General features: G+C 34.3%; 1 protein-coding gene across 1 annotated transcript; it reads right to left on the bottom strand.

The window, feature by feature from the left end:
* Positions 1 to 1,989: 1,989 nt before the first annotated feature.
* LOC124493152 (uncharacterized) lies at positions 1,990 to 18,749 on the bottom strand. The gene is made up of 4 exons (XM_047056229.2): positions 16,400 to 18,749; positions 10,163 to 10,269; positions 9,648 to 10,059; positions 1,990 to 4,550 (listed from the first exon to the last, which is right to left on the bottom strand). Exons 1-4 carry the CDS (start codon positions 17,655 to 17,657, stop codon positions 4,066 to 4,068), a joined length of 2,262 nt encoding a protein of 753 aa, XP_046912185.2. The 5' UTR covers positions 17,658 to 18,749; the 3' UTR covers positions 1,990 to 4,065.
* Between the last annotated feature and the right edge of the window lie 4,127 nt (positions 18,750 to 22,876).

Here is a 22,876-nt window from a genome sequence, read left to right as displayed (position 1 = left end):
TGAATTAAGCACAGAATGAATGCTTGTTGGCGATGATTATGAAGAGATTTACACCATTCTACAAAGTTAGTTAAATATTTAATCATCATATGACATTTACATCTTAATCATTGCAAATGAACAATCCAAGAATTGTGTTTTGAATTTAGATACACCAGGATTCACGTGATCATTTGTTCAAATCATCTTACAAATAATAATCGCATTAAAGCCATCAGTTCTTTTACCCTTCAACATTTGATTTATTAGTTTAATTTTTAATTGAGAAAGTTGTATTCGATCCTATGAAAATATCCCAAACTGTCTATTCATTAATGAATCGATCAATGCTATTCGAATAATATTCTGTTCACTATCTAATTGGTTTGTTTGAGAGGAACGAAAAAAAAATCTACCACAAAATGTTGAATTCGCATTATAGGATTGCACTCAAAATAGATTTTATTTAACTGGATTATCCTCGTCATCATAGACAAACAGTCAAAAATTTATGATTCAAGAATCTTGAAACCGAATCAAATAACAAATCAAATTAAAAAATGAATTACACCTGGCTTTTTATACTAAAATTTTACTACGCCTTTTCATGATTATATTATCAATTTATATATTATATTCAATATATATAAAACCATACAAATTAATCGTCAATGTTAAAGAGAAAAAAAGAGTATTTGTCATAATGTTTATTTCAAAGTCATTATCATCGTAAAACTATCATTCAATCAATTCAACATAATCGCATGATGATGATACTCTTTTTGCAATAAATAATCTACAAACCAAATGAACATCACGAGACTTTGTTTACGATAATGATCGTATTACAGCTCAATACAATCACTCATTCGATTGAAAAGTCCCAGATAAATTTTTCAAATAAATCAAGTTGATATATGAATTGGCCATATTGCAATAAATAGCAATAATCTTACATCATTTTCACAATCAATACAATTTGAAATGAGCCTTGGAATTCTGTACAGTACGGACTAGCTACATGGAATTGCCCGTTCAATGTAAATATATTTTTCATAACAATGATCACCTTGAATGGGGATTTTCTTTTTCACTAGCCACATTTAAATATTAAGAAAACTGATGTATTTATGAAAATAAAGCTAGAGCAAGTTAAATAAAATGGTGAACAAAAAACATAGAAAAATAAGGATGTATACCACAGCATTGCCAAAAATTGATGGTCGATTTACTGGAATCAAATTGTTTTATTGATCAATTTGATCGAAATCTTTACCGAAGTAGAGAAAATGACAAACATGTTGAGAATGTTTAGCGATTCACACTATGTATGACACATGTTGATTTTTCTTTGAATTATTCATATCGATAAGATGGTCATATAAAAAAATCATTGCTTATTTTAATGGCGATTGACAATTGATAAGCTAACCAACTAATGACGATCGACAAATCAAAGCAAAAATGACAAATTTTCCATTCACCTTGAAAGTCAAAATATGAAAACAAGAAACGGTTTTTGTTAGCAAAGTGAACGGATATGGATTGATTTTATCTAATTGAAAACATTCCTTCCTTCCAGGAAATCAAAGGTCGATCAACCTCTTGCTAGCTAAATTGATACCATTATGGATCAGAGAAAGAGAGAGAGAACGATCAACCTTGACAATCATTGTCGACAAGAAGCGATTTATCATCAAAAACAGATAAGAACGGGAAATGTACAAACTCAGTCATTCAGTCATTAGGGTAATTGTAGAGCTGATGACATCCGATTGAAATTAAAAGAATGTACAATATTCTTATCAATGACAAACAGATGCGTTTTCATTCATTCATATAATCACGATTCTATCGATTGTTCGGCCAGCGTCATATATGTGTGTGTGTGTGCCCATACTGTTTGATTTGTTTGAATAATCCAATTGAATCAAAAGTTGTAACGTCCTATAAAAAAAACTTGTTAACTCAATTGAACCAAAATAAAAAAATTATTAAAAAAAACATAGATGATTCATGTGTTGTGAAAAAGACAAATTTTATTTACAATAAACAAAGAGAAAATTGAGCCATGTTTTGATTTTTTCTTCTGCCAAATGTCATTTTCTGGAGAAAAATTCATTTTTTTATACAAATTACAAACAAAAAAAAAGGAAAATATTTTTTGAGATTCAATCGTTGTTTTATTTGTGTGAGTGTGTTTGGTGTCTAATTTGATCCGAAAAAGTTTTAATCACAAAGGCTCAATCGACCCAGAGGATTGAGAGCGCTTTAGTGACAAAATTTTTTAGGGTGTGACAAAATAGAACAGCAGTTTTGATGAATGGAAACACTATTACAATTAAACTGTTTTTTTTTTGTATAATGATTTCATCGTTTTCAAACAAGAAAAAATTATGATTTATTAATTATTGATTGACTAGTATAGCAGATTTTTTCCAAGAAAATTTTGCCGAAAAAAATTTGATAGAAAAAAACGAGTAGGATTTTTTTTACAAACATGGTGTACGATAATGATGATGGAAGAAAGCCAGATTTTCACTTTGTGTGATGAAGAGAAAGAAAGAGAGAGAGGCAGAGAAGGGGAACAGGTTGGACGAGAATATTACATAATCTGTGTTGGTTTTGAACCACAATGTGAATTATTGGGATGTTATCTAATAGAGATTTGTGTGTGTATGTGAGGAAAGCGGAGATTGATTGACGATTTTTATATGTGTATTTTGAATTGTTGATTTGTTTGTTAACCATTTGGATTTCAATTAATTATAATTGATAATAATAATTCATAAGTGATAACTGCATCATTTGGTTGAAGTTTAGAAACTTCTCAAGCAAGAAAATTAGTATATATATAAAAAGGAAGGGACATGTGTGTATAATAGAAATAATTTGTATCATCATCATCATCATCATCATATAAAGATAATAATCATAAATAAATGTAGAATGTAAATAATTGGTAGAATACACAAACAAACAAACAAAAAAAAAAACACAGGCCAAATGAAACATTTTAAGCACTGGGTATGGTGTGTGTGTGTGTGTGTACTTTTGCTTCTCACATATCCACAATCAATTATTTATGAACAAGTTCATTTGATTCTGGATATCATATCATTAATAAATTTCATGTTATAAAGTGAATCTCAGAAGGGTTGCAATGATGATTGTTGTTGTTAGATGGCTGTTTTCTTTTTGTACTGTTTGTGCCAGGTTACTTTTTGAACATTGGATTTTCGATGAGACTCGATACATTGATCATCAAGTCAATTTGTAATTGGTGTCTGTACACATTGTGGAAGGGGAGAATGAATATCATCTTGTGGTTTATATATTAAATAAATCGAATGAATGAAATGATAAATAGGCTCGTATCAAAAAGAGAAATGAAAGAATATTTCATCTAGGTGTTGATGTTTAGGCTGAATAAATAAAGGAGGAGGATGGATAATGCCGATAACGACAATGAATGATGAAAATAAATAGACAAATAAACAAACACACACACACAAATGTACATGAAAAAATATGACGATTTTGGATGCCCAGCACGAAACAATAATCAATCAGAAATTCGAAATGATAATAAACATGATAATAGACATAGAGATGGATGTGGGTGTGTGTGTGTGTGTGTGGAAACCAAGTGTGTTACACTAAGAAAAGTTGAGCCATTTGAATGGTGTGAGAAGAGAATAAATAATATTGACAAATGTTTGTATTGTGATTGGAAACCAATGAGGGCCTATGAATTGTCTCAAATAAGAGAATGATGATATTTCAATAAATAAATGAAGTGAATTGGTCATCATTGCAAAGTGAGAAAAATAAATTAGAAACGATTTCGTTTGTTGAAAACTAGGGGAAAAGAGAGCACAATAAATAGTGGGAAATGGCATCGATTTTTGTGTATGATATCAATATGAATGTGTAACAAAAAGAGGGGAGTCGTACTTTTCAGGTCGAATTTGTTGATTTATTTGTCTAGGTTGCAGATACATTATTTATTTATAAGAGCAACGAAAGAGAATGATGAGATAATTCGGATGGGTGATGAATCAGTGATGTTATGTGAAATTGTCATTAAAACAATGATCCAGGCGGAGTTTCCGGTGATGATGACGATGATGATGATGTGGATGATTCGGGTCCGGAAACCGATGCGGAAGAAAAATGCATCATCTGCATTGAACGACGACCACCACCATGATGTGCAACACCATTGGCCGATATTTGACTGGATGAATTATCCATTGATGGGATATCGACACCAATAGATGTGGATGATGAATCTAATTTGGCACCCATCCAAGGGTGCACAAGGATTTCTTCTAACGTGGGACGATCTTTTGCATTGTATGATAGGCACTTGAATATTAAATCCTGGCATTCGGAGGTGACATTTCGTTTGAATCGTAACACACCGCCGATTATAGCCTCATCATCATCAAATGGTATATCGCCACAGACCATATCGTAAAGCAACACACCTAAAGACCATACTGTGGCGGCTAGTCCATCGTAACGGCTTGATTTAATCCACTCGGGTGGAGAATAGACACGTGTACCTGTGTATTAATAAATTAAAATTGAATATATATTGATTAATGAATAACATCAATGATAATGTGCATTTCTACTACATTTCTATGTATTATATCAAAATGAAACAACGAAAACCACCAAAAAAACATTTTTGAGATCAGTAAATAAAGGAGAGAATACATTTATATTGTGTATAAAACACGGCACATAGCTAGCATTCCAACAATCCTTTCCTCACGCAAAAGTAACAAGTGATTGCTTTTTTCTCGCTCCCCATCATCATCTGTGTGTGTTCAATCAACATTCTTCAATGACAGATTAACTGGACAAGCGAGTTGTTGTTGATCAAGGTATCGCTCGATCGCATGACGTTCATATTTCGATGCATGCATTAGATTGCACACAAAGACGCTCACTATTCATCATCATCAATTGCCATTTGGTTTTTTTATCGACTATAATAGAAAAAATCGCTCACATTCCGATGCTAACTAAAACACTCTAAATGAATTGCACACGGTGTTGTTGTAGTCGGTTAAGAGGACAGCAGACAGGTAGGGCGATGGTGGTTGACTTTAAATAATACTTGTATTTGGTGGGGGCTCTATGTCTATTTATGTGCAACGAATAACGGGTAATTTTGAAAGCAGTTACAGCCGGGCTCAGGGTAACTTGGAATGAGTTGCGTAATATATTTGTTGTTTATGAGATCAGTATAGAGTGCTCTCTCTATTATACTTTAGATGGCGCCGGGCATTCCCATTCGATTATGGTTCAAGACACTATAGACTTTTTGGCAATAATAAGTCGCACTTTGACTAATTCATGTTGTAATCTTTTGGATACTATAGTGCAGAGAGAATCGACAAAAAAACCGATGACATTAATAATTGTCATTTTGTTTATATAGCAATAGCAAACCGAATAGGATGATTCGATGAGACGCCGGCAATATTCGCCAATTATTATGATGAAGATCATCTTAATGATAATAGAAAGCATTGACAATCTGCAACATTAGACAATTGAACACGCAGTCGCAGCAAGTTAGAGCCGGGAATCCAATCTATGTATGTTTGTTAACATGACACACACCAAACTGGTCAAACGAGAATACAACTCTACGCGATCCATAACGGCATTTTTCTAACATAAAAAGGCAACTCTTCTTGTTTTTCTAAACAAAGTTATGCGGAAATACAACACTTTAAGGGGGGGAAAGCAGTATTTTTTTCTGTTGTCTTGATGGCCAAACTGTTTTGAGAGAGAGTCGTCGTATGACCTACAAATCGATCCATCTAGCTAAAGAGCTACCACTCTCAATGTGCAAACTAATGATAAGTTGAATCTCAAGTTATGGCATGATAGAATTGGAAAAATTTTTTTGTTTGTCCCCATTCGATATTCAATTTCATCAATGATGAGCTCATGAACGATATTTGATAAGGTAGTCTATGTGAATCGCAATGACGTAAACAGATAATAAGATAAGATGTGGTAAACTCAAGACAATATATTAAATTATTGGAATGTTTTCCATCTGATTCTGGTTTTTAGTATGGGGGTTTGTTGTGAATAAAGATAATGGATGAAACCGACAAAGCTAAATACAAATTGTAAATAGCCAAAGTTCAAAGTCTATTTGGCATTTGTCATTATATGTTCCTTGAATTTCCTATTGCTCTCTCTCACTTGTAATCGAGAGTGCGATTGAGTGCAATAATAGAAATAATGATGACGATGATAAGAGACAATCTGCAAACTGGCTTATTATCTTTGCTGTTTTGGGAAATAACCCAAGAGCATAGAAATGCCATCAAACAAACCATTCATATGTAAACAATATCATCAGCAACGAGATAGGAAAGCCAAAAACCAAGTTCATTTTGATCTCATTCATCCAATTCGTTGGTATAGTAGACTCCCTCGGTATTATTTATACGATGTAGTATGAGTTTAGTGCAATTTTCATTCATAACAAAAAAAAACCCAAGTTTATACACAACACTTGTTTATTCGTTTAACCCATTATACCTATACTGACCAGAATTCATAAGAATAGATAAGCTACCGTAGAATGAATATATTTTAATAAAAACAACAATTTAGCTTCAACTAATCGAGATTTGACCAATTTTTTTTCTAAAAAGAGCATCACATACGGCAGCAGCTGTTTCTACAACACAAGAGAAGGAAACAGCAAAACACGCATATAAACACAGACACACCATCATCATCATCATCATCATCGACAACAACAACAAAAAAGAAATCACATGACGAACGCCAAAAAAATATATATACACATTTCAACGATTCATTCATTCGCTCCAAAATGACTCAAAAGAGGGAGGGAGGGAGATGAAGAAATATATACAAGCCGGAAAGAAGAAAAGACAAGGAGAGATTGAAATGCACGCAAGACAAGGCAAACTAGCACAAATATAAATACGATTGCATGATGGCGCCCGACACAATTACGATGGCCCTTTCTGCTTGTTTGTAAGTATGCTTATGTATAATACATATAGCCACAAGATAGGGCGTCTAGAATGCAAGTCGCCAACGTAAAACAAAAAAAAAATGTATTTTCAAAAGAGATCAAAACAAAGCAAATACACATGTTCGACGTATCGTATCTTTTATGCATTGAACATTTTCAAGCTGTTATTTTTTGTGGAATGTTTGTAAACATACACATGTGCATTACAGCAATGGCGTTTTGACAAATGTCAAATGTCTGTGTTTGTAGGGATTTTACGTGCTGCAATCGTCGAAACCATGAATATGACTTGAAATCTATGAGGCAATGGATGGTAAACAAATGGAAAAACAATGATAGCGAATCATGATAGCATTTTAGACATGAGTAATAATAATTGTGAGCCTGATGAAATACTACTTGTGTATTCTAATCGATATAATCGAAGCAGATAGAACAAACAATGTATATTCAAATAAAGAAACAAAGCCATTAGATTCTGTAATATGGAAATGGCGCCAGAAAAGAAAAACATTAACAGCTGATCTTCCATAATTTGACCTCGATTTCATTCTATTATACGGCTTTTATTATGATATATCTGCTGAATGAGAATCTTTTTTGCCAAACCATTTAACGTCGAATTCATTCATAGAAATATCATCACCATATAATATCAAAAGCGAGAACAATGGGTAATATGCTAATAGGTAACTCTCTATACAATTCGTATATGACGTCATTATCATCCGGCAATTGATTGTACATTGCCATGGTGAGTACATTTCATTCATATATGGGATTATTTAGCGATCTATCATTCAAAATGAATACTATACAGAATCGATTCTCATTTGGTGGCCACCATCATGTTACATCATAAATATGTGACCATGTGATCATCATCAATATATTTATTGTATGTATACATGCAACAAAAGAGAACGAGATAATGGGTCAACGCAATTTAGGCTTTATTCAATTCAATTCATGGCAAAAATGAGACCGTTTTTGTTATTAAAGGGCCTTCAATGCGCGCGTTCTAATAATATAACGTCTCAGGTAAGCCATACGACCATCATCATCATCATCAAAATAAAGTGGATGAGAGAAAGATCGAGAAAATGAGAAATGAATGTAGGTGAAGATATGTTTAGAACGAAAAAAAACGATTCAATCATGTGACTACCAACGACGCCGGGAGCTTTTGACAAATAAATGAAAAAGATGGGGGAGAATGAGAGAAAACGAGAAATTTTATTTTTACTCGAATGAAGAAAAGAGAAGAAAACAAACGGCGTCGGTGCCATGAATACAGATATTTATATATTTTATATATATAATATATAATAAATATAAATATTATAAACCAAAATATTATAACGGTAACTTTATTTCTTGCATTTACAATAAGGCTAGAGCTTTTGAAAAAAAAGTAAATACATATAGCATTCAAGAGATACGTCGAAAGGGGAGGAAATAAATTGTATGAATGAACATTGAATTCAACAAATAACAAGTTGTGGAACAAGTTTTATTTTCTTTTCCTCAACTTTGTTATTGTTGTTGTTGTTGTCTGTGCTATGGTTCAATTCGAACAAGCCAAGATCAAACATTCGTCAATAGCCGTCGATATTCGAAGATGATGAAAGGATCGACCTGTATATGAGAAATCTTGCCATCATCATCAACCTTTTGTCTGTCTGTAGTTTGTGTTCCACTTTTTTTTCTTTTCTCTTACAAACTCAATCTTTCAAACATAAACATACAGACAGCCGTCAGACAAGTTAAAGTTTGTATATGTTGCCGGATAATTTCTTTAGACAGGAATGCGGAATTTTAGGATCAAAAGGGTTAGCTTAAAAAACTATATATGTGAATGATGATTTTGATAGTCGACAAGTAATGAACCAGTTGGCAATGACTAATCATGTTTGTCATTAGAATTTTGCTTACAAGGACAAGGCAAGCAAAATGATTGGAACATCAAGATTGTAATGATGAATAAAAAACGGCAATATTCTGATTATTTTGGAAAGCAACAATCAATCAATCGGCATAATTCAAACAAAATTGACACCTGACATTTTAAACTAAGCATGTAAAACATAAAGGGTACTCCTCTCTGTCTAGTCTTTGGTCAAAATGGAAATAGGTTTTTTTTAGTCGAATCAGAATCAAATCTAAAGTTGCTTTTCGTTCACTAATATTGCTGAAAGGAGGTAAGATACGAAAAGTGACATCTATGAAGGTCGAACTCAGCAGCTGCCACTTGTAATTACAACAAGTGTCATATAAAATTTGGTAAACATTTTCTAAAAGAAAAAATCTTAACCATTATAAAATGACGACCAAATAGAAACAGTGATAGCAAAAGATAGAGAGAGAGAGTAGTAAAATCTAAATTTTTCTTCTTTTTTTTGAAAAATCAAACTCTGTTTCTAAATGCACATTAGGCGGCCAACTATGGTCAAATGCAGATTAATTCGTCGTACACATTCAAAATGGTAACATGTACTCAACATACACACAGTTGGTGGTCAAGAATGTCTCATTCATTCTACATGATGAATATACTAGCCATGATTATTATTAGGCTTTTTAACTTGCATTCGAAAGTATGAAAATAAAAACTTACCAGTAAAATCGGTATAAGCTGAATCTTTGAGATAGGCACCGGAACCGAAATCGACCAGTTTGATAGACATGGTTCGTAAATCGACGAGTATGTTCTCATCTTTAATATCACGATGACAGACGCCAGCTTTATGGCATAGAATAATAATTTCGACAACTTGACGGAAAAATAAACGTGCCATACGTTCTTCAAGCACAACACGTTCGGTAATGAAATCGAACAAATCTTTAACATTGTCGGGTCGTTCCATGACGATGATAAAGGCCGATTGATCTTCATACCAATCCAACATACGGATCACGCCCGTTATGTGGCCAACCTTTTCCAATAATCTTACTTCCATAGGTACCGGCCGGCCATTATATTGCTCCCAACTGGTGACATTATCACGTTTGATATGCTTTATTGCAACCTGTGTGTTCATCAAGGATTTAGAAAAGAGAATATTAAAACAAATTAGTTCCACACAAATTGAGTATGCATGTTTCAATTGTAAACAGATTAAATTAACTTACAGGCAATCCATCACGGATTCGGATACCGGCATAAACGGTGCCAAAGCCACCACGTCCAAGTATGTTGCTTACGTTGTAATTCTTCTCAAACATTTCACGTGGTCGAACTGTGTGTGTGGCAATGAAAATTCACAGGAAAATCAAAGATTTATTAATTAAACATAATCATGAAAAAAAGCAAGTTTGTATGTATATAAATTGTGTGTTTGCTTTACCCATGCTTAGGCATTTTTGATTCGCATACGATTTCTGTGTATTCCAGCATATCGATCGCGAAAAAGGATTTTTGTAATGTTGTGATTTATAATCCATGGATTTCAAATCGATCAAACACTTTTACAAATTAACGTCTTTAAAGTTTTTCAAATAACCAAAAACGAAAAACAAAAAAAAGGAAAAAACGTGTTCAACTTAGTCAGAGTGAAATTCGAAAAAAGATTTTTATTTTGTCTAAACAACACTTAAATAGAATTTTTCCTACTTTTTCGAATTGATGACTGGCTCATATTTTAGCAAGCAATGAATCAAGCATGAGACATTCCATTGCTAGTGGCTAACCAACAAGTGAAATACAAAAAACACATATAAAATTGCGCGCGTTTTCTCTTGACCGTATGCCATTTCATTTTAATATATACCCTATTCTATTGTTGATAGATCAGAAAAATGGCGCGCAATTTTTTTTTCGGTCCTATGGCCGCGCCAAAATCAATCGAACTAAACTCATGATGACAATGAATAGGTGTGGTAGTGGAACACATTCTAATGAAAAACAGAGAAGCATGTAAACATAGAATGGAAAAAATAGATATTGGGTCGTCAAAGTGCAAGCTTTAAATCATCATCATCATCATCACACACAATGACACACAGTCCATGTGACTCACATTTCATCAGCATGAGAATGAATGACTCTGTTTGTGTATTGTCAATCATCAAAAATGAATACAATTCTAGTGATGAAAAAGTCATAGTGAACAGAAACAAAAGAATGAAAGAATTTCGACTCAACCGTTATGATGATTGACATGTAAAAAGTTAAAACTTTCATTTCAAACGGTTATCAGATTCAGAATGCAAGATTTGATCCGAAAACGCAAACAGAAAAAATGCATGATATGGTTTTCCGGTATGCGAAAGAAATCTTTAGAATTGTGATGCATAATGTCTGGCCTTGTAATATCAATCAATCTCATCATGTGATCATCCACCGTCAGCTATATATATTATCATGAAAAACAGAGACTTTGAAATACGATGCCAGAAATTTTTTTTTCGATTGTTTGAAATTTATTCATTTGGTTTTGTCATGTTGTTATTTTATAACCACAACAATGGCAACAATAGTAATCTCTCTCATTGTAGCACTCTATGTTTTTACGGAACATTCACTTTCTAATTGTTCCGTTTGATGTTGTTTGGATTCTTTTTCATCGCTAAAATTAGAAGGTTAGACGCGTGATATTCATTTCGATTCATCCCTATCACAAATGTGATAACGATCATCATCAGAATGTAAGAGATTGGTCGTTATATATCTACACACACATCTTATACGGCGCCAACGATATGATGATGATAATGTCGACGACTACAAGCGCGTATAAAGGCAGTAGCATATTTGCACATATAACATTATCATTATTGTGAACATATATTCAGCAAAAAACCTTTTTCTCATCACTAAAATTAGAATCCCGTACATTATCATCGTCATCATATTTATATTATCTGTATGATTATTATAAGATCAAAGTTCATCATCATTGACTTGTTCCGGATTCTTATGGATCCAAGGGCTTATTGAAACAATTTGCCACAAAATGAATAAAAGCCAATATTATCATCATCATTATAATTATTATTATTATTATTTGGTATTCATAAAACGAACATATTAGATCGATTATTTTCCCGATGGTGATAACAAGGACAACGACAACAGAGGAAACGTTTGGCCATCACATCATAACAACATGATCGTTCATGAGTTCATGATGTGATCATGTGATCATCAGCAGCATCAACAACCATCAATTGGACTTAAGGATAAAGAGAGAGAGCTTGTTGCTATCGAAGCTAGTTTTCCTCTCTCTCTATCTATTACTTTCCTTTTTGGCTTTCTCATCATTTAAAAATGGCTTTCTATTTAATCTATATGGATGTTGAGGGGAATATTTTATTTTATATATAAATTCATACTCGACGTTGTTTACAACACAGAAACTTTCGATTGCTTTTGATCTTCTGTCTCTATCAATCAATCTTGAAATATGTGATATATCTGTCCATGTGTTTTTATATTGTTGTTGGTAGATAAATGTCTCTCTTGCAATGATAGTAATGATAGTATATCTTTGTTGTTTACTATTTGTGTATTGGGATGTTGTGTTCAATATTCACAAGCCAAAGGCTAGAACACGAAAAAAAACAAACCAATAATGAAAAATAATGTAGCGTTTTTCCCAAATTTTCCGATGGCTATTTATGTTTGTTTTTTTTTGGTTATAAACACCATCATCGACATATAAACAAGAGGGATTGTGATATTTTCACGATGATGATGATGATGATTAACCAAATCATAACCAAGTAGCTGACATCTTACTGTACATAATCAATGCTATAATTGAATTAATTGGTGAACAAAATACGCTTCAACCATTCAATATTATAAGCCAAATGAAACAAGCAGGCATCACACAAACCTACACACCTGCTTCCCAGTTTAGTTGAAATCTGGCCAATTGAAAATAGTAACCACAACACTCATCATTTGGGAAATTTTTTGGCCTAACCGAAAGAAATACAAATATTCACAATATTATAGTTGATTTGATCTCATAAATATTGACAGAATGAAATTGGAGAATGAATGTGTGTACACGTGCAATGAAATCATTGTATGTATTTGTATAGTGGACTAATAATCACCATAGTCAACAAGGCAACCAGCAGTGGGGCATGTCAATGGGGGGTAAGAGCCGATAGTCGACTGGATTTAGTGAACCAAAATAGAATATTCACTCTCTGTAGAATGTGTGCATGTATGCGAGTGAGTGCCAAGTGAACAACTCTCGATTCATAATATTCGCCCATAGTTTCAACATATTCTCTCTAGCTGTTGTATGATGCTGACCTCGATTAACCTCCTTACTATTTTTTTTTAAGCAGAGCCGGCTATTAAATTTGCCTATATAGCAAAACCAGTCCAACAACCAAACTATAGCAAGAATTTTTTCGTGTTTCGTTTTGCAGTTGCTTTTAACGAATCTATGCGGATATATTTGCTTTGTTTGCATAAGTTAGAGGGCGAGCTCCTCATGAATTTTGATTCTGAATGGGGATAATTTCTGGAATTCTGATTGTGTGTCTATCTGGTTGGTTGACGTTTATGTGTGTATATAATAAGGATAATTTAGGGCTATTTTCATTTGATTATTTGTCAGTCTGTCAATTAGTCAAATGGAATGAATGCTTTTTGGTAATGAATGGCCGGCCATCATTGGTTTGTTGAAACTAACAAACAAACAAACAAAAAAAACGGGATCAAACAATAGATGATTCACATTGTCCAAAAAAGATCAACAAAACAGATTATGACTCAATTATATAGAGATTGCTTGCTCATCGTTCGATGATGAGAATATGAGCGATCATCAATGAAAAAAAAAATACTACATGGTTGGATATCAGAATACAAGATTCAGGTCATGATCAAAGGATCAATTGTATCATAGTATGATGGTTAATAACTATTAACTAATAGAAACATTGAATGATTAGTCGAGTCGAGTTGAGACCAGACAATCTCAACAAGGATTGCTCCCTATCAATGATTGTGATCGTCATTATCATGGGGATGCATATTTCATCACAGGATTTTTATTATTTTTTTTTTGCAAAAAAACAACCGCATCGGTGATAAGTGTCATATATATATTAACCATTATCACATCATATTGACGATCAAAATTGCAGTTTAGGACTATCTCTATTCACATTCATAGTCATCAGACAAGGCGCCAAGATTCTTGTCGCCAATACTGCTTAATTACTATGACAATAATATTGCTATAATATATATGTATCATCACAATTAGGCAACGAGGACATGGATGATATTCATTCAGGAGGCCCAAAAAGTTATGAATAGCTAATTGCATGTCATTAAGAATCTTGTGTCCATAGGAAATTCAAAACCGATTAGTAGTTTCCGGATGATTATGACTCGAAATGTATAACGGAAAGTTGGCTAACTTACACAGAAAAATAGAAGAAAGCCGGCAGAAGCAAATAACGAAAACACCAGACATCGAGACCAAGTGTGGTTTCCATATGTGTGGAAATAGTCCGGCGTCTAGGCCAAGTTCAGCTTTTTAAAAGCTTGGTTGGATTCACACACATCTTGCTCTCTCGTCCTCATTCTATCTAACGACAGTTCATGTTTGTTGGAATTCAGCTGATATTTTTTCTTACCAAACTATCCTCCACATACACACACACAAACACAAACTAAATTGCTGGTTGCTGGATATAGGCGGGATGAATCAAGTAGTTATTCGACATCATCAACAATGGCGGCGGCGGGAGGAAAAACGCTTTCAGTCGGTCGATCGCCGCTCCCAGCAGCCATACAGCAGGCTATAAGTTGCTTTTAAACTTACAAGCAATAAAATCCCGATGAAGATTATATAAGCGCCAATGAGTGAGATGTCAGTGTGTGTATGAATGATGAAAGCAATTTTTCATTTTCATTCATCCCGATTGCTTGTCCGAAGAAGCCGGGAAAGCTACACTCAAACTGGAAATTGCTTTCTGGTTTTGTGTACACGGTTAAATAAGAGTTGGCGGCGGGAGTTTGCTAGGCTACCATATTCCTTCCATTTAAACCAATTTAATTGATGAGAGGGTAGATGCGTAGCGCATCCCAAAGATGTATGTGTCCATTGCTCTTGCTCGTTTGCTTTGATCCATTTGAAATCAAATGAAAGATTCTTGGATTGTCGCAGCGTGTTTATGGATAAATAATAATAATAGGAACAAAATCTGGCTCCATGTTGTGTGCCAAATTCATCATTTAAATTGAAATATAGCGAAAATGGTTAGAGGATTCCATATATAGAGTTGGCAACAGGAAATGAATAAATGTGAAGGACCTCTAGCTAGACTTTTTAATCTTCACCTTCACCAGATCGGTTTCATCGTGGAAAGTATCGACAATGGATAACGAAAATTATACCCAACGAATTCCCATCAAGATGTGCACGACAAGTTGACTAACAAGAATGAATTGAATTAACCCTTTAAAAGGCCGATTGTTTCACAATCCAAAGGTCAGAAGGCGTAAAGCAACTAAGCTCACACATATTGATTTTCGAATGTGTCTTAAGAGTAGCATTACGGTGTGTTTGAAAAACTCTTTTTGTTTGATCAGGGTGGTAATTAATGTGTGTGTGTGTGTGTGTGTGTTGGTGAGGGACAATTATCAATGTTAATTGAGAGTGGAAAGATAATTAAGCAAATCTAATCAAATCTTTCGTCGTGGCCATCATCATAACAGCTAGAGAGATATAGGCAATTCTATCCATGCTTTGGCCATAACATTCCAGAATTCGCGACTCACACATGAAGATACGAATGCAGCAGCAAGCAAGCTAATATAATATAGAATCTCAAAGCACTCTTCTCGAGCACAGTGACCTTTGTCGTGGTCGATTCCAATAGGCAAGAAGGCACGGCGGAGGGTGGATGGTCGGACAGATAGGTCGGTAGGTCGTTGAGCGTCTCGTGTCCTCTGACTGAATATATGAAGCCAACTCAGCATATATGATGTGTGTAGGGTATACATAATAATCATCTTATATCCTATGTGCTACTACTTTCAAGTTTAGATCACATCAAGGTGTGCATGACTGTTTTTGCTAGGGTGCATAGAATTAACATACACAGTAGAGTTGTTGGCTTCAATGAACTGTTTTTGTCGATTCTTTTGGTTGCAGCTGTCACAAAACATAAAGAGAGAGAGTGCCATTAAATTTAATATGGCAATGAAAATTCCAGTCTCTTGGATGCATGGAAAAGCGCGCGCTTTCTCTAGTCCACTGTTTTTGTTGTTATTGTGATCGGTTGTTGTTTTGGGCAGCTCAAATGGGAACCAAAATTACGGAATCACATGATATACCCATGTTAAATATGTGTCTTTACATGTTTCAGAATTCAAGAAAATATACTTACCATAGTTGTTGTTGTTATGCACATCTCGGCCATTTGATGATGGGGGTGGCAACGATGGAGGCTGCATCAATGTTGGTGAATGATGTGAGACCATGATAGGATTGTCAGTAGTAGGCGTTGCTGGAGGCTTCATCGATGTTCGTTCCTTGGTTTGAAACGAATTTGGCATAACGGTGGAAGTTGGTTGTTGCGTGGAGGATGAAGTGGTGGTGGTGGACGAGGCACTCAACCGATGATCACGGCTGTGATTGTTGTTATTATAATGATGATGATGATGATGATGATGATTCGTATTCATTGAGGATTTGATTTTGTTGTTGTTATTCAACGATGGAGATAAATGTCTTTGTTTTGATGATGAAGGTGATGTGGCTTGGTTAAATAACATTTGATGTATGGTGCCCAGATAATATTGCGTTGGTGGTGTGAATAATGAGGGCAAAAAACGATTCGGTTGACCTTGGCCCAATGAATTCATATTTGTTGAGTTATTGCCACCGTTTGGATTCTTATTGCTTCCAGATAAGCTGGCCGCTGAGGAATTAGATTCAACTCTTCTGATAGATTTTCGTAAACTTTTCTTGGATGATGACGATGAGGGTGAGCTCGAGCCTAGCTGTTGACTATTGTTGTTATTACTGCTCGAACAGGTCTTATGTCCTAACATACAGCTGAAACTATGTGACGATAATGAATTTGGTATACAGTTGGCAGCTGTTGCAGTATCGGAATCTATCACCATTCGATGATGAGAGGGATTGAAGTGATGTTGATTGCTAGGGCTTGATGATATGCCGTTTGTCAATGGTATTGAACCGTTGCGAGTTTGTAAACCACCGTGTACTGAAATTGAGTTTGATGCAGCCCGTAATGATTGTTGTTGTTGTTGTTGTTGGCCACCCAGTGCTGAATTCAGATACGAGCCAGCAGAATAGGGAGACGATGATAATGGTGATGATGATGCAGATGATAATTGATCTTCTACGCCCATTGCTGCTGTCGGCTGACCAAGTCCAACATTGACACCACGGAAAAGGTGATGATGATGATGGGGATGATGATAATGATAATCGGCAAATCCAGCAATGGCGCCGCTATTACTACGGCTAGCTGTTGATGATGCCAGACTGGAGGATGCCGATGATTGAGACGATAATCGACTATATCGTTCACAATTCGGATGATGAAGATGTTGGGGTAATTGCGAACTGTGGCAATTTAGGAATTTATATGAACTAAGACAATTACAAGCACACATTGAGGATCGTTTTTTTTTGTATTCCGATAAACAGACGAATAAAAGGAAATGTGAGATGCAGATCGATGATTATAATGTGGAATAAATAAAACCGGATGAGATGAACTGAGCAATCGGTTGTTGTTGGTGAATGTTAGAGCGAGTAAATTATTTCGCTGTATCAAAGATCAACAGGATTGTAGTTATGTTTGGTTGGTTGGTTTTTTTTGTTATCGTAGATTTGAATAATCTCAGATAGTTAACGATATATCAAGTGAAATAGTGACAATTGTAATTAGGAGAGAAAAGGCCAGTGAATTTGTATTTCCGTTTCAAATTTTAAGAGACAAAAAATTCTTTGTGTGTTGTGTTCAGTGCCAACGAATAAAGTTAAATGCCGTTGAAATAAAAAACAATTGACAGATACAAAGTTTATTTAAAAACAATAAATTAGGATTCAAAATGTTCATATTTGTTCGGTAGTTTGGCTTCTTATTATGATGATAACCTTTGTTGTATGATGACATTCGATAATCAAGATTACGTTCAATATCTATAAAGGCAAACAAACTGGCTAGACTTTTATGGTTCTTGCTGTATTCAAATTCCATGATCACTTGAAATGCCAAGGAAAAAAACAAACAAACAAAACTTTGTACTTGAAGGTGCAGGGTAATTTTGGCGCCAAACTTTGAAATCAAAATAAAGTTTGAAATGTTCAAATGTCGATTCAATTAATTAACAAAAATAAATAAACACAACGCACATTCACAAAATTTGATGATGATTAATCACAATGAGTCCAGAATTTTAAACTGGACAATGGTTATTAATCAGTATAATACCACACATAAACACAAACATCATAGATGCACACACATGTGGCACGTTAAAATTTTATTTATATTTCGGAAGGAACAAGTTAGTGTGTGTATTTTATTTCAATATATTGGCAAGCACACTACTTGAACATTTGATCATTTAATCATCACTAAAAACTAAGGGAAAGCGAAAAAATCGACTAACAGATTGTAAAAGGAACAATTCAATTGGATTTGAATCCGATGCGATGCGACGTGAACATGACTATCGTAAAGCCGGGGCACAAATGAAACTTGGATATTATTGAGCATTCACATTTATGGACTACTATATTTGTTATCTTTCTCCTCTCTGTTATGGTGGTGGCTTCAAAAGCAATCGGTCGGAGTTGTAGCTGTTTGAGAGAGAGAGAGAGTGCGCGTCATCATGCATCAAACGATGATGGTTTTGAACAATCATGCATAATATTTGTTGCCAACTTAAAAACTCAAACTAGTGGTATACATCATTGATAAAATGTGGCATCCGAAAATGAAGAAAAAAAATTTTCCGAAAAATCTTCTCTGCAATCCAAGTAATGGCCATACCACTACTGGAACCCGGCATAAAACAAGAACGATTAATTCAATGGTCAATGGTTCGTTCATAGTAGTGGTAGCTGAACACAGATCAAAACAAAAACAACAAAAACATGGAATTTGGCGGGAGGATACACACACACATACACACACACATATATTAACAGCATCAAAAACAGACATGTGGCTGTATATTGTGTGTATACAAACATCATCTGGGTGCTGTGGATGAGAGAAAATAAGCGCGCGTTTTTTCCAATCGTATAAACGAATTTTTATATATGACTCATACACACACATTGATAGGCAATACGTTGTATTCAAAAACATCAAACATTCAAATGATGTAACTATGTTGTAATTAAGCTATGTCCGTATTTATTACGATTGCGACATCATCAACAAACAGAACCCTAAACAATTCATTGGATAAACACACATTAAGAACACAGGAAACCGATGGTCATTTGGTTTAGTCATCTTGGTTATGTACAAGAGGGGCGCGTACTTTTTAGGATTTATTTGTGTTCCTTTTAAAACCCAATTGTTATTCAAATCAACTCCCCCAAAAAAAATGGTCTCATCATGTCTGGAAGAAAACCAAACGATGATTTGAATGACAAATGTCGTCTTTGGCTAAAATGCCAACATCTGCGCTCCAAAAAAAAAACTAGAGAAAAAACATATGAAAATAATAATGAGTGCATAGCAGGGTGAGGCCCAGATCCAGATCAAAGCCCCCCACTCATTGTGAACATGTGTAAATGTTGGTGACCTTTTTTGTTTATCGGTATGTGTACGTTATTCCGTTGGTAGGGGATGGAAACATCCGGGGACATTAAATAAATTTACGCAAAAATACACTACACCATACATAATCTCCTAAGTCTACAATCGAGACTCTAGGTCTCAATGAAACCATCGTGTTGGATCACCTGCCAACCTGGTCAAAAATAAGTTTTTGAAAGTCCAATGAGAAAGTGAAAAAATAAAGTTATATTGGAATGGATAAGGTTACTACGCTCCATCTGTCGTTCCATTTGGATTGGTTCGTTGACAATTTCCCAAGTAATAATGATCAACATGCGTCTGCAGTGTAATAGAACCAAAACTGAAATTTTCTTAATCCTATACTAACATTTATTGTGATCATCATTAAGCACCGACGTATTAATGATGATGAAGATGATGCCATCATCACAAGGGTCAAAGTTCAAACCAAAAAAAAACGATCACAACAGGTTAAGTCAAAGTTTTTTTTGTGAATGCCATATACGAAAGTTATTCTTCATTAGATTTTGGTCATCGAATCTCGCTTGGTTCACTGGTTTATCATTGCCAGTGTATATTTCTCCTCAACCTTATTCACAAAAATCGATGATTGATGAAGAATAGATTCGGTCATCATTATCATCATCATAACTCAGCCGAGCCAAACAAAATTACCATTAAGCTTGTTTATATATCTACATGTGTGTGTGTGTTTGAGCATCCATCGATTATTTTCGTTCAACTTGAGCATCAAAGAATAAAAATGAATTCAAAGTGTGTATGGCTGTTCTTATTTGGTAGTTTGTTAATGATCATTACAAAGCATATGTGAATGAATATAAAAAAAGAGCCAGAAAAAGTTTTCGTTGATAACTTTAAAAAAATGTGATTCATATGACCAACCAGATTTATAGCTAGTTCATACATACATTTAGACGAACTATGTTTGATTTAGTTAGTTAAGTCAGTTGTGCTCAAGCGACGTCGATGATAGGAATCGCCATCATCTATATCCTTATATACAGAGGGATTTAAATTAACAAGAAGCGATTATGTCATTATAGATAAAGGACAGGTTTCTGCCCTATTCTGATAGAGCTTGCAAAAAAAAAATGTTAGTCACCGTCGTCATCATCAGGTCACATGTCAATTGGCGACATTTCTATGCAAGTCGATGCAACCAATATTTCCAAAATTGAAATTTACATGATCAATCAGATGTATGAAAAGTAAAATAAATGGACAAATATCATTCTATTAAGTGGTCGATTGGAATGAATGAATGGAAAGAAAAAAAAAGTTTGAAAAAAATATAAGCAAACAAACAAACAAACAAGTGCTTTGTTCTAATCAGGGAAAAACTTTATTTTGGGTTTGTTTGGCCATTATTGCTGAAAATAAGAAAAAGAGAGAGAGAGAGAGAAATAAAAATTTCTCGCTCGAGGAATTCCAACCATTTTGGAAAATTCTTTTCCTCAACATGATTGACTGACGATTGCTTTGCTTGATGATTTCATTACGATTAGTCGATGCAATCGTCACCATCACTATACATTGAAGTTTAGATTTAGCTATCTTGAGACCAGGTTATTTTATAGTTGCATTGGCCATTGATTAAAAAAAATATCGTCCTTGGCTGCAATGTTTATGTTTTTTGTTCTTTGTTAGCCAGAAAATCACAGTTAAACTGAGAATGAAAAAAGTTGAACTAGGACCATACTTTTAAAGATTAAAATCCAAAATGAATCTATCACACACAAGCGCACAATCGTCTTAGAGTCACTACTATTTTGTTTATTCACCGTGGTATTTCATTTTGTTTTTGAACATCTAAATTGAAGGCAAAATTACTCGACACACAAAATAACCGAGTGGAGAAAACGACAATTCTATATCGAAAGAGAAATTCAAAGGCTCCTATTCTTGAGGATTCATTTTATCTATCCATTCAATGCTTTATTTCTGATCATGAGCTGTCAAGATGGGCAAAAACCGGCAATTGATGGAGATTTGGTGCCATGACCGGATCGAGTAAAAAATTATATAACAACAAAAAATTTCATTTGCAATCGAATTTTTATTTGGATACACTAGCCAACTTTCATTGATTCTTCTCAGTCTAGAGCTCAATAATTTTCAAGATAAATTCCTGGAATCGCCACACAATCGTTGTAAAAATAATGAGTTCATTATCAATCAAGAAATAAATATGGCCCTATCGGTTCATGAGCGCATGATCCATTAAAAGAAAGTGTATCAAAAAAAAAAAGATTATTTGGATGAAATGAAGAGTTCCAAACTCTGTAGATAATAAAGGTTAAGTATAAACGTTATTTTTGTTGATATTATAAAAATCATAGGAAAGGTTATTCACCGAAAGGATGGATGAATGATTTTATTCAATGGTAAGCAACAATCAAACCAAATCTTTTTCTCTAAGGTAAAATCTTTCCAATGAAATCATAAAAACAAAAAAAAAAACAAAAACAAAGAAAATAGAAAGCACATGTATGGGAGGGCAATGCTGGATCAATTTAATGAAAATGTTTTCAATTTCTTTGCTTGTAATAATAATCATTGCAGCATCTTGGGTTGCGATATTTACGACAATCATCATCATTTGTTCGATTTGGTCATAGCAGCTAAGGCTATTATTATCTTCGATTCGATGAAGACGAATCGAAAGAATGAATGAATGAATGAATAAATGAATGAATGGATGGATGGATGGATGGATGGATAGATGGATGGATGGATGGATGGATGGATGGATGGATGGATGGATGGATTGTGCCTTCATCCGTCTATCGATCGATCGATTGTCCTCTGTATTCGTATGAGGGTCATGTCGATTACGATAGATGATGAAGGTGATAATTGGCCATCTGATGATTCGATTCAAATGACCGCTACCACTGGAAGTAGCAAACACTTTTTTCGCACGATATGATTAAATTCAAATTTTCATTGATTGCTATACTTCGTTCTGATTTGTTTGTCTATTTTGTCGCGACAAATTTTGACCAATTTACAATCTTCTTGTTGTTTATATTGTTATCATCATTACCC

This window comes from Dermatophagoides farinae, chromosome 1 (assembly GCF_024713945.1).
Source record: "Dermatophagoides farinae isolate YC_2012a chromosome 1, ASM2471394v1, whole genome shotgun sequence".
Taxonomy (NCBI): domain Eukaryota; kingdom Metazoa; phylum Arthropoda; class Arachnida; order Sarcoptiformes; family Pyroglyphidae; genus Dermatophagoides; species Dermatophagoides farinae.
This window is presented reverse-complemented; position numbering and strand designations above follow the sequence as displayed.

Excerpts from the sequence above, each read along its gene's own strand:
- LOC124493152 (XM_047056229.2), bottom strand. The coding sequence starts at position 17,657 with ATGTGTGCTTGTAATTGTCTTAGTTCATATAAATTCCTAAATTGCCAC. Across the intron at positions 10,270-16,399 it reads GCATAACAACAACAACTATG|TTCGACCACGTGAAATGTTT; the intron begins GTAAGTATATTT and ends CCACACACACAG. Across the intron at positions 4,551-9,647 it reads AGCTTATACCGATTTTACTG|GTACACGTGTCTATTCTCCA; the intron begins GTAAGTTTTTAT and ends ATTAATACACAG.